The 12,929-nt window shown below is 43.0% G+C and overlaps 1 protein-coding gene and 1 long non-coding RNA gene across 5 annotated transcripts in view; one reads left to right on the top strand and one right to left on the bottom strand.

Annotated features, from left to right (window-relative positions):
- LOC141585333 (uncharacterized) overlaps positions 1 to 12,929 on the top strand; it is a 102,090-nt gene that overhangs the window by 62,710 nt on the left and 26,451 nt on the right. The gene's annotated exons all lie outside the window — the stretch shown is intronic.
- The window catches only part of KIF9 (kinesin family member 9), a 54,094-nt gene continuing 43,992 nt past the window's right edge, over positions 2,828 to 12,929 (bottom strand). For all 3 annotated transcript variants that reach the window (XM_003926281.4, XM_074403961.1, XM_074403962.1), the window contains one exon: positions 2,828 to 8,709. In XM_003926281.4, coding sequence (XP_003926330.1) covers positions 8,659 to 8,709 — 51 coding nt within the window. In that variant the 3' untranslated portion in view covers positions 2,828 to 8,658. The remainder of the gene's footprint in view (positions 8,710 to 12,929) is intronic.

The following is a 12,929-nucleotide window of genomic DNA, read 5'->3' as shown; positions in this document are numbered from 1 at the left end:
CCCCTAAACTCTGGGCAAACTTATCACCTATAAATCTTTATATTTACAGAAATCTATATTTTCATTAAAAAAGAAAGAAAAGAGGCTGGGCAGAATGGCTCATGCCTGTAATCCTCCCAGCACTTTGGGAGGCCAAGGTGGGTGGATCACCTGAGGTTGGGGGTTCAAGACCAGGCTGACCAACATGGAGAAACCCTGTTTCTACTAAAAATACAAAAAATTAGCCAGTTGTGGTGGTATATGCCTATAATCCCAGCTACTCAGGAGGCTGAGGCAGAAGAATTGCTTGAACTCGGGAGGCAGAGGTTGTGATGAGCAGAGATTATGCCACTGCACTCCAACCTACACACAAGACCAAAAACTCCGTCTCAAAAAAAGAAAAAAGAAATCCCAAGCAACTGGAAAAACAATGACCTCCAAACAAGTCGGAGAGCTGTTTCTGAACATCAGGTCCAACAGCTAGACAATAGCTGTATTTTTTTTTTTTTTTTTTTTTTTTTTTTTGAGACGGAGTTTCGCTCTTGTTACCCAGGCTGGAGTGCAATGGCGCGATCTCGGCTCACCACAACCTCCGCCTCCTGGGTTCAGGCAATTCTCCTGTCTCTGTCTCGGCTTCCTGAGTAGCTGGGGTTACAGGCACGCACCACCATGCCCAGCTAACTTTTTGTATTTTTAGTAGAGACGGGGTTTCACCTTGTTGACCAGGATGGTCTCGATCTCTTGACCTCGTGATCCACCCGCCTCGGCCTCCCAAAGTGCTGGGATTACAGGCTTGAGCCACCACGCCCGGCCAATAGCTGGATTTTACCAAGAGAAACTTTCATTTTCTTACCCAGAGACCCTTTTGATCTCATTATTATTACTATTTTACCAGCCAGATGTTTTGACTCTGGAAATATAAATATTTTAATCAGAATCATATCAACAATGATAAATTTGAGAAAATATTTTCTTGAGCAAGCTCCACTAAGGCTGTTTAATCCCTTCATACATTTATACACACACACACACACACACACACACACACACACATATTTTTTTAAATTGTACTTTAAGTTCTGGGGTACATGTGCAATCTTGCAGGATTGTTGCATAGGTACACACATGCCATGGTGGTTTGCTCTCTCCATCCCCCACACCAGTCACCTACGTCAGCATTTCTCCTCATGTTATCCCTCCCCAACCTCCCCACCCCTCTGCTGTCCCTCCCCTAACTCCCCACCCCTCAACAGACCCCAGTGTGTGAAGTTCCCCTCCCTGTGCCCATGTGTTCTCATTGTTCAACACCCACCTATGAGTGAGAACATATGGTGTTTGGTTTTCTGTTCTTGTGTCAGTTTGCTGAGAATGATGGCTTCCAGATTCATCCATGTTTCTACAAAGGACACAAACATAATGTTTTTTATAGCTGCATAGTATTCCATGATGTATATGTGCCACATTTTCTTTGTCCAGTCATTGATGGGCATTTGGGTTGGTTCCAGGTCTTTGCTATTGTAAACAGTGCCACAGTGAACATACATGTACATGTGTCTTTATAATAGAATGATTTATAATCCTTTGGATATATATCCAGTAATGGGATTGCTGGTTCAAATGGAATTTCTATTTCTAGATCCTCGAGGAATCACCACACTGTCTTCCACAATGGTTGAACTAATTTACAGTCCCACCAACAGTGTAAAAGTGTTCCTATTTCTCCACATCCTCTCCAGCATCTGTCATCTCCAGATTTTTCAGTGATCACTATTCTAACTGGCAGGAGATGGTATCTCAATGTGGTTTTGATTTGCATTTCTCTAATGACCATTGATATTGAGCATTTTTTCATATATTTGTTGGCCTCATAAATGTCTTCTTTTGACTTTGCCCACTTTTGAATGGTTTTTTTTTTTTTCTTGTAAATCTGCTTTAGTTCTTTGTAGATTCTGGATATTAGCCCTTTGTCAGATGGGTAGACTGCAAAAAAATTTTTCCCATTCTGTTGGTTGCCAGCTCACACTAATGATTGTTTCTTTTGCTGTGCAGAAACTCTTGTTTAATTACGTCCCATTTGTCTATTTTGGCTTTTGTTGCCATTGTTTTTGGTGTTTTAGTCATCAAGTCCTTGCCTATGCCTATGTCCTGAATGGTATTGCCTAGGCTTTCTTCTAGGGTTTTTATGGTGTTTGGTCTTATGTTTAAATCTTTAATCCATTTGGAGTTAATTTTAGTGTAAGGTGTAAGGAAGGGATCCAGTTTTAGCTTTCTGCATATGGCTAGCCAGTTTTCCCAACACCATTTATTAAACAGGGAATCTTTTCCCCATTGCTTGCTTTTGTCAAGTTTGTCAAAGATCAGATAGTTGTAGATGTGTGGCATTACTTCCCAGGCCTCTGTTCTGTACCATTGTTCTATATCTCTGTTTTTGTACCAGTACCATGCTGTTTTGATTACTGTAGCCTTGTAGTATAGTTTGAAGTCAGGTAGTGTGATGCTTCCAGCTTTGTTCTTTTTGCTTAGGATTGTCTTGGCTATGTGGGCTCTCTTTTGGTTCCATATTAAGTATAAGATCCAAATCATGAGTGAACGAACTCCCATTCACAATTGCTACAAAGAGAATAAAATACCTAGGAATATAACTAACAAAGGATGTGAAGGACCTCTTCAAGGAGAACTACAGACCACTGCTCAAGGAAATAAGAGAGGACACAAACAGGTGGTAAAAACCTTCATACATTTTCTACAAATTACTGCTAATATGATTTTTTTCATTTAAAATGTGTTTTCAAAAATAATAGTTTGAAAAAAACCCAAATATTTAAAAATTATTTTATGGAGGTTATTATTGTGCATTTTAAAATATTTAAATATTTGACTATTTTAATACTAAATATAACAAATAATAGCTTTTGTCAATGTGACTTTTATTTTGTGGCATTTATTGCTATCAAATCTAGTTTTCTTGGGTCAAATTTTTATATTTAGATGTTGTGATGAAAATTTTATTATTTTGTCAATTTTCAGTTAGTAACAACTTACTATGGTCACTTTTAGCCATAACTGCTTTTATTTTATCTTACTTATGTTTACCAAGTCTGCTTTTTCCTGTGTCAGATTTGAGACAGTGTATAACAAAGGTCACATCATAGCATTATGTCAAGGTCTGAAATTTTTTTTTTTTTTTTTTTTTTGAGACGGAGTTTCGCTCTTGTTACCCAGGCTGGAGTGCAATGGCACGATCTCGGCTCACCGCAACCTCCGCCTCCTGGGTTCAGGCAATTCTCCTGCCTCAGCCTCCTGAGTAGCTGGGATTACAGGCACGTAGCACCATGCCCAGCTAATTTTTTGTATTTTTAGTAGAGACGGGGTTTCACCTTGTTGCCCAAGGTTGGTCTCGATCTCTTGACCTTGTGATCCACCCGCCTCGGCCTCCCAAAGTGCTGGGATTACAGGCTTGAGCCACCGTGCCCGGCCTCAAGGTCTGAAATTTTAAATTCAGCCCTCTTTCATCCTTCCAATTATTTTGTATGCCCAGCTAATTTTTTGTAGTTTTCATTAGCTGGGCATGGTGGCACATGCCTGTAATGCCCAGCTAATTTTTTTTTTTTTTCATTTTTAGTAGAGATGGGGTTTTACCATGTTGGCCAGGCTGGTCTCAAACTCCTGGCTTCAAGTGATCTGCCTGCCTCGGCCTCCCAAAGTGCTGAGATTACAGATGTGAGCCACCCCGTGCCTGGCCGGGGATTGGTCTTAAAATGCCATGACAGTCAGCATTAATTGGAGAGAGATAATATTGGCCCAAATGCTGCCTCTTCAAATCCAAAATCCATTTTGGGGAGTGAAGAGGGAGGCTGACATTGGTTGTATGTGTGCATGCAAATGTATATGTATGTGCATGCATGTGTGTGTACAAAGTAGTCACCTACCAAACATAATGCTGGGTACATTCATATCTTTATTATCATAGTTATTGTTACTGTCATGGCTGTTTCAATTGGTTGAGTACCTACTGTGCACTTGACATACATTAATTCCTTCATTCCACAAAGCTCTACTGTGATCATTGTTCTATACACAAGGAAAGGAAGGCAGAGAAATTAGACAACTTACTTAACATCAAATGTGAGTAAGATACAGAATCACAATCTAAACTCAGGTGTCTCTGGCCCAAAGCCTGTGATCTGTCTCTATTTTGTATTGCTTCAGAAAAGTGCAATCCACTGACCAACAATCAAGCCCAGACCGAGACTCCCTGGGCCCAACTGGTGTAGAGCAGGTGGACTGGAACTTCCCTGCAGTGCCAGAGCACATAGCAATAGAGGTATCTGAGCCCTTTGGATTAAAGATAATGAGGGAAGACTCTCCAGAGCTTTTTGTCCTACCTTGAATCTCTTTTCTGAGAAAAGAGATTCAGAAAAGAGAATCTCAAAAAAGAGATTCAAGGTAGGACAAAGAAACTTAAGGTGCTATACTGATTCAACCATATCCTTTTCATTATCCTTTTATAATATATATTATTAAAAATACAGGCCAGATGCAGTGGTTCATGCCTATAATCCCAGCACTTTGGGAGGCCAAGGCAGGAGGATAACTTGAGCCCAGGAGTTGGAGACCAGCCTGGGCAATACAGTGAAAACTTATCTCTACAGAAAGTTCAAAAAAAATTAGCCAGGATTTTTAGTGGAATGATTGCTTGAGCCCATGAAGATCAAGGCTCCAGTGAGCTGAGATTATGCCACTGTACTGCAGCCTGGGTAAGAGAGAGAGACCCTGTCTCAAAAGAAAAAAAAATTAAATTTGTTAAAATAATGTTACATATATCATATATCTTTTTTATGCTTCTTTTTTGTTTTCTTATTTTTACTTTTCTCCTCAAATTTAATAACACATATTATTAAAAATATAGGCCAGGCGCACTGGCTCATACATGTATGTGTATATATATAGACAGGGTCTCACTCTGTTGTCAGGTTGGAGTGCAACCACGCCCATCTAATTTTTTATTTTTATAGACATGGGATTTTGCGATGTTGCCCAGTCTGGTCTCTAACTTCTGGGCTCAAGCATTTCTCCTACCTCAGCCACCCAAAGTGACAGGATTATAGTTATGAGCCATTGTGCCCAGCCTAAATATTTTAAGATGTTATCATTTCATTGACAAGCCCAATAACAATATAGCAACTATTTTTTTCTTTGGCTCCATTCATGTGTGTGTGAATTTGTGTGTTTATGCTGGGAAGTCCTGGGAAAGTTCTATTTCGTGGAAAACATGCCCCAGAGGAGTTGTTTTACCCAAAGGGGAGAATGCTGAGATGCTAATCCACTGATTCATTGGTTAGGGGTTGCTCCTAAAGGTGTCCTTAACTCCTTGGCATTTGGAGCTACCCTGAAGCAGATGAGCACCTATGTAGACAAAGCCTTTATGTGGAAAGTTGCAGATGCTTTCAGTAGGAAGCCATGAGTAGGAATGGCAAGTGCAAGGGATGCTGGTCAAGGCATGACAGCATCTCCTATAGAATGTGACATAAACCTGGGTCTGGTGGCTCATGCCTATAATCCCAGCACTTTGGGAGACTGAGGCGAGTGGATCACTTGAGGTCAGGAGGCTGAGACCAGCCTGACCAACGGTGAAAAAGCCGTTTCTATCAAAAAAAAAAATACAAAAAAATTAGCTGAGCATGGTGGTGCATGCCTGTAATCCCAGCTACTTAGAAGCTGAGGCATGAGAAATGCTTGAACCTGGGAGGCAGAGGTCGTAGTGAGCCGAGATCATGCCACTGCATTTCAGCAACCTGGAAATAAAGTGAAACTCCATCTCAAAAAAAAAAAAAAAAAAAAAGTGACATTTAAGCAAGGACTTCAGTGAATCGTGGACACACAGGGAAAGAATGTTTTAGCAGAGGAAATAGCCATTGCAAAGGCCCTGAAGCAGGAGTTTTCTATCTGGCATGTTGGGAGGAAAAGGAAGGAAGCCCACGTGGCTGGAGTAGAGTGAGCAAGGGGAGAGTAGATGACATGAGAGTAGAGAAATCATAGGAGTCATGATTATATAGTCTCTTGTGAAAGGTTTAAGGACTTGGGTTTTACTCTGAGCAAAATAGGAAACCATTAAAAATTTGAGAAGAGGTGTAATGTGATCTAACATATTTCAGAAGGTCAACCAGGGGCAGACATGGTGGCCCACACTTGTAATCCTACCTACTCTGAAAGCTGAGGTGGAAGGATTGCTTGAACCCATGAGTTCGAGGATGCAGTCAGCTAGGATCATGCCACTGCACTCCAGCCTGAGCAACAGAGAGTATCACTTTGCCTCTAAAAAAAAAAAAAAAAAAAAAAAGTTGAGCCAGGCTGCTGTTCTGAAAATAGAGAGCAAAAGGGGAAGCCAGGAGACAAAAAGCTGTTGCAAGTGGTAAGAAGAAGTGGTCAGATTTTGAATATAGTAAGAAGGTAAAGCCTACTGAATCTCTGGACAGATTCAGCATGGGGTGTGAGAGGAGAGAGGGATGAAGTACAAAACTAAGCAATTAAGCTAAAGAAGGTCATGGGTAAAGCATGTTTAGGGAGACAATTAGACATTTGGTTTTCTAGCTTACCTCTTCACCAGTGATGAAGCCTTCAGGGTACCATCTTTATTCAGGCAGCCCCATTTCCAGCTTCCTACCTGGCATGAGCTGAAGTCTTATTTCTCACACATATGTGGATATTTAACCCTCAAGAGTAACAATGCGCTCACATACTTTCTCCTGGTCCCTACAAGCCATCGCCAGTTCATTCACATTCTGATCACTATAGTTTTCAGTTCCTCCTTTATCTCTAGCTCCTGACAGTTCCCTTTCTTTCTTGCAAATTTTACTTTGTACACTCATCCCCTGGTATACATGCAGGATTGGCTCCAGAGCCCCTTGCATATACCAAAATCCACGCATAAGTCCTGCACTTGGCCCTGTGGAACCTGCATATATACAAAAAGCTGGTTCTCCACGTATGCAGATTTCACATCCCTTGAATACTGTGTTTTCAATCCACCTTTGGTTGAAAAAAATCCCATGTATAAGTAGACTTGTGCATTTCAAACCTGTGTTGTTCAAGGGTTAACTGTATTTCTTTTTTCTTTTTGTTGAGACGGAATCTCACTGTTCCCCAGGCTGGAGTGCAGCAGTGTGATCTCAGCTCACTGCAGCCTCCACCTCCCAGGTTCAAGTAATTCTTGTGCCTCAGCCTCTCAAGTAGCTGGGATTACAGGCGTGTACCACCACACCTGGCTAGTTTTTGTATTTTTAGTAGAGGCAGGGTTTCGTCATGTTTGCCAGGCTGGTCTCAAACTCCTGGCCTCAAGTGATCCACCCGCTTTAGCCTCCCAAAGTGCTGGGATTACAGGCATGAACCACCATGCCTGGCCTCAAAGGTCAACTGTATTTAGAAGAATGTTATACTTTAGTTCCAGAGCTGGACATCACCCACCAGAAGTGATGTGATTTCTCTCATAGCTTCCCATGACAGGGCTGCCAGGTGAGCAGAACCTCCTCTCCCACTGTTGGAAGAATAACGGCAACCTCAAGGTCCTGATGAAGGCATCAGATGGGGGATCACCCACAGAGTGCCAGGCCAAGGCCTTGGCCCACAAGAACAGAAGAGGGGTGAGATGTAATTCCAAGGAAGCGTTGAAACTTTTCACTCAGTGGAGACTCAGTTTACCAACCCAGGGGCATATTAGTCAGCCTGGAAGGCCCCAGAGGGCCTGAGTTTGTTTCTGAGCAAAGTAGTGAACTCTTTCCCTTTGGTGCTGCCACCAAGAGCTCAAACTGCAGCCTCAGAACTTGACTAGAGAGTGATATCTTCTCTCTTCCCTGTCCAGCCCTGACAGTGATCCCAGTTCCTATTCAGGGTAGATCGCCCACTCTCACTTGTGCTTAGCACAGCCTACAAAGAGAGAGAAATTGGGGAGGGGAGGCACCCTGGTGCCTTGTGGCCGCACATGCTGCATACGGAAGGCCGTGGTGTTCTGGGAACACACAGAGGACATGGTCTCCCAGAAGCTGTTCATTCATTTCCTGGTACATGGAGCCAGCTCTGCCTGATCCCTTTCTGGGCTCAGTGACTAGACCTTATCCTCCCCTAGTTGCCAAATGAAGGAGGGCCTCCTACTGTCTTCACTGGCTCAGAAACACAGAAAAGATGTCTTGAGGGAACTTAGGGTCTGAGGGAGCTGTGAGAAGCAGAGCTCCTCACACAAGCTCACCACCCCCACCCCAGGATGTCTATCCAGGAAAAAGGCTGACCAATGGGACAAAGGTCTACTAGGAGGAGCCTGGCTCAGCTACTTTTCTGCTTTCCTACTTGAGACTCAGTTCTGACCTCACACATACATAGAGAAGATGTCCTTTCAGAGAGGAAATAAGACAAAGTTCTTAGATGAGCACTAAAAGTCCAAACTAGAAAGTTATTTTATCCTGTCCCTACATGTAAGACAGTGAATTAAAACCAAAAGTGCTCTGTGGAGATGAGCAAGGGTGTCCTTGGAGGATGCTTCTCCCAGCAGGCAGGCCATGTCTGTTCTCTGTGCTGAGTCCCAGCCTTGGAGTAGAGGGGCTGCAGCTGTGGGCAGGTGTTTGAGCAGCTCCACTACAGCGGGCTGGGGTTGCTGGTCTTGTCCTTTAAGGTACTGGTGATGAGGCTCTATTTTCTATGTGCCTGCTGGAGGCCCATCATGGTTTTCAAGTAATTATGCTGGACACAGAGGGAGGAGAAAACAGGAACTGATTAGGAGGGATAGACTTAGCAGGGACTCAGACCAGGCTACTCACATTCACCCTATCATTACTCCTGCAAACATCACGGGTTGTGAACAAGGATTCCTTCTGAGTAGCCCCAATTCTGTGGGAAATAACATTCCATTCAAACTCTTTCATTCTTTTATCCTAAAGAAAGTGTGTAAAACTGTTTTAAAACAGTCTGGCAGGCATATTTGAAAGGAGGCATGTAGGTTTCAAGGGCATGCTTGAGAGTTTCTGACAGGTAATAGATTCAAAGGAAAAGAAGAGGGTTCTATCTCCAAAGGAATTAGGGGCTAGGTATTGGGAAGGGCCCTCTCTCTGCCACTGCAATCAACTGGATGTCCATAACTTATACCTTCTTAATGCATCACTAGGCTCTTAGAAAGCAGGTGAAAACACTGGGCTGAAACAGAAACAATGGGCTGTAAGGCGCCAAATGATAAAACTAGCTTGGAACATGGATATGAATCTTAGGTTCCCCACAAAGTAAAAGTCTAAATTGAAGTTCTCATATTAAATCAGAATTCTTGGAGAGGGTTAAAATGGTCCTGGGTTGGTAATACCCCATGGCTAACTAGAGAAAGCAAGTGCAGACCTTTTTAGAAGGAAAGTAATCTCAATGTATGTGTTCAGGTCTCCTTGAGCTTCAGTTCAATCAAACACAAGCTCATGATTTCAGTACATACACACACACACACACACACACACACACACACCACCGTCAAGCCACCATGAGACTCAGTAAAACAGGAAACAGATTTTGACCATGAAAAATATGATCTATATATTTCTTACATTAAAAATATATATTTAAATAACTATAACACAGAATCAAAAGAACATGGAATAGTTCAAGTATAACATCTGCATGAAAAGTTTGTGTGTGAGCATACCTTTATTTTAATTTCTTTTTTCTTTTTTACCCAAGAGGTGCTGAAGGAAGGGTATATCTTAAACATTAAAAATGGCCAATACAGAGAATTCTAGAGATTGGAGAATGATGAGAGAATAGAATTTTGGCCTGTAGAAATACAGGATTTCTCTGCTTAATGATTTAGATTTTTTTTTTTTTTTTTTTTTTTTTTTGAGACGGAGTCTCACTCTGTCATCCAGGCTGGAGTACAGCGGTGTGATCTTGGCTCTCTACAACCTCCACCTGCCAGGTTCAAGGGATTCTCCTGCCTCAGCCTCCCAAGTAGCTGGGATTACAGGTGTGCACCACCGTCCCTGGCTAGTTTTTGTGTTTTTAGTAAAGATGGGGTTTCGTCATGTTAGCCAAGCTGGTGTTGAACTCCTGATCTCAAGTGATTTGCCTACCTCAGCCTCCCAAAATGCTGGGATTACAGGCATGAGCCACCATGCCTGGCAAGTTTGCACATTTTAAATGGGGGAATTGTATGGTATGCAAATTCTATCTCAATAATGCTTTTTAAAAAGCATAAAATAAGAATTTATTTTAAATAACTAGCTAGCTCACACCCATGATCCCAGTACTCTGGGAAGCTGAGGTGAGAGGATTGCTTGAGCCCAGGATATCAAGACTGCAGTGAGCTATGATCCTATCACTGGAACTACACTCCCTCCAGCTTGAGTAACAACAGCAAGACCATATCAAAAAAAAAAAAAAAAAAAGGCCAGGTGCAGTGGCTCATGCCTGTAATCCTAGCACTTTGTAAGGCCCAGGCAGGAGGATCCCTTGAGTCTAGGAACTGGACATCAGCCTGGGCAACAGAGGGAGACCCTGTCTCTATTTTTTAAAATTGTTTTTATTTTTTTAATTTTATTTTTTGTTGTTGTTGTTGTTGTTGTTGTTGTTAAAGGGATAAATCCAAGAAAAACATTTTTTTAATTAAAAAGAAAAAAAAAATAAGACCAAGCATATTTGAAGGAGAACCTAATACAATATTTAGACATAGGAGATTAGACATAACTAAAAGTGTGTTAATAAACTAAAGTAGGAATCTAAAGAAGTTACCCAGGCTAAGCACAGTGGCTCATACCTCTAATCCCAGCACTTTGGGAGGCCAAGGCAGGTGGATCACCTGAGGTCAGGAGTTCAAGACCAGCCTGGCCAACACAGTGAAACCTCATCTCTACTAAAAATATAAAAATTAGCCAGGCAGGGTGGCACACGCCTATAGTCCCAGATACTCGGGAGGCTGAGGCAATAGAATTGCTTGAACCCGGTAGGCAGAGGTTGTAGTGAGCCGAGATTGTGCCACTGTACTCTAGCCTGGGTGACAGAGTGAGATTCCATCTCAAAAAAAAAAAATTAGCCAGGCATTGTGGTGGACACCTATAATCCCAGCTACTCGGGAGGCTGAGGCAGGAGAATCGCTTGAACCCAGCGGGTGGAAGTTGCAGTGAGCCAAGATCACACCACTTCACTCCAGCCTGGGCAAAGGAGTGAAACTCCATCTCAAAAAAAAAAAAAAAAATTATCTAAATTACAACATAGAGAGATGAGGAGCTGGAAGAAACATGGGAGATTTTAAAAGATACAGAAGACAGAATGAAATAAAATACATCTAATCAGAGTCCTAGGAGTGAGAATAGAAAGGAAAGGGATGCAGTATGCAAAAAGATAATGGTTCCAATATCCCTCTCATGATTGAGAGGAAAAAAAAACACTCAATGAATAGGAATAGAAGAGAAAGTCTTCAACCTAATAAAGAGTAGGTTCTAAGGTAAAGCCTCTAAGCATGCTACTCCAAGTGTGGTCCTGGACTAGCAGCATGAACATCATCTGGGAGTTTTGTTTTGTTTTGTTTTGAGATGGAGTTTTGTTCTGTCGCCCAGGCTAGAGTGCAGTGGTGCAATCTCAGCTCGCTGCAACTTCTGCCTCTCCAGATTCAAGTGATTCTCCTGCCTCAGCCTCCCAAGTAGCTGGGATTACAGGCCAGTGCCACCGTGCCTGGCTAATTTTTGTATTTTTTGTATTTTTAGTAGAAGCGGGGTTCCACCACCACCTAGTGGATCAGGCGGTAACACTGATCCACTATGTGCTGGCTCACTGCAACCTCCGCCTCCCAGGCACAGACTATCCTCCTGCCTCAGCCTCCCAAATAGCTGGGACTACAGGCACCTGCAACCATGCCTGGCTAATTTTTTTGTATTTTTAGTAGAGATGGGGTTTCATTGTATTGGCCAGGCTGGTCTTGAACTCTTGACCTCAAGTGATCCACCCACACTGGCTTCCCAAATTGCTGGGATTACAGGCGTGAGCCACCACACCTGGCCACGTACTTTCATGCTTTCTTTTCTTTGTTGTTCGGTTTTTTTTTGTTTGTTTGTTTGTTTGTTTGTTTGTTTTTGGAGATGGAGTCTCTCTCTCTGTAGCCCAGGCTGGAGTGCAGTGGCACCATCTCCGCTCACTGCAACTTCTGCCTCATGGGTCCCGGTTCAAGCAATTCTCCTATCTCAGCCTCCCAAGCAGCTTGGATTACAAGCACGAGCCACAATGCCCAGCTAATTTTTGTATTTTTTAGTAGAGATGGGGTTTCACCATGTTGGCCAGTCTGGTCTTAAACTCCTGACCTCATGATCCACCTGCCTTGGCCTCCCAAAGTGCTGGGATTACAGGCGTGAGCCACCGCGCCTGGTTTCATGCTTTCCTAATGTTTAAAACACCTGAATGTATCACCTATTGAATATGTTAATAAATAACTACAAAAATATTTGTAGAAGAATGAACTCACTTGGGCATCTGCCCCATGTGCATCTGCCACTTGCCGTATAAGCACTTTCTCTGCACAAAGAGGAGTGTGCAGCACACAGGGCCCTCTGAGTTCTGGCTCTGGGCTGGGCCTTAGTAGAGTGAAGACCCTCTGCTCCAGCCTAATCTGCTCTGGGAGGAGAGTATCCCACCCAATCCACAGCTAATGCCCATGTCTAGCTATGTCTCAGCTGCATGTGATCCTCTGTCCCCTGGCACCTATGCAGAGTGGTCCCTGTAGGGAAGGTTCTCCCTGACAGGTGGAAGCCTCAGGGGATCCCTGGGCCTTGTGCTGTGAACCATACACAGGCTAGTCAGCACTCACCAGCCATGTCCAGGCCAAGCCATGGTCAGTGGGACCCCTCTAGGATCCAGCCCAATTGCAGTCGAGTTGGCAGACGACACTCACTGAGGGTGACTGATCTTCTTGGAATGGCACCATTCCTTCCCTACCTCTC

Source organism: Saimiri boliviensis, chromosome 8 (genome assembly GCF_048565385.1).
Source record: "Saimiri boliviensis isolate mSaiBol1 chromosome 8, mSaiBol1.pri, whole genome shotgun sequence".
NCBI lineage: Eukaryota > Metazoa > Chordata > Mammalia > Primates > Cebidae > Saimiri > Saimiri boliviensis.
The sequence above is the reverse complement of the archived record's forward strand: the minus strand, read 5'-3'. Positions and strand labels throughout refer to the sequence as shown.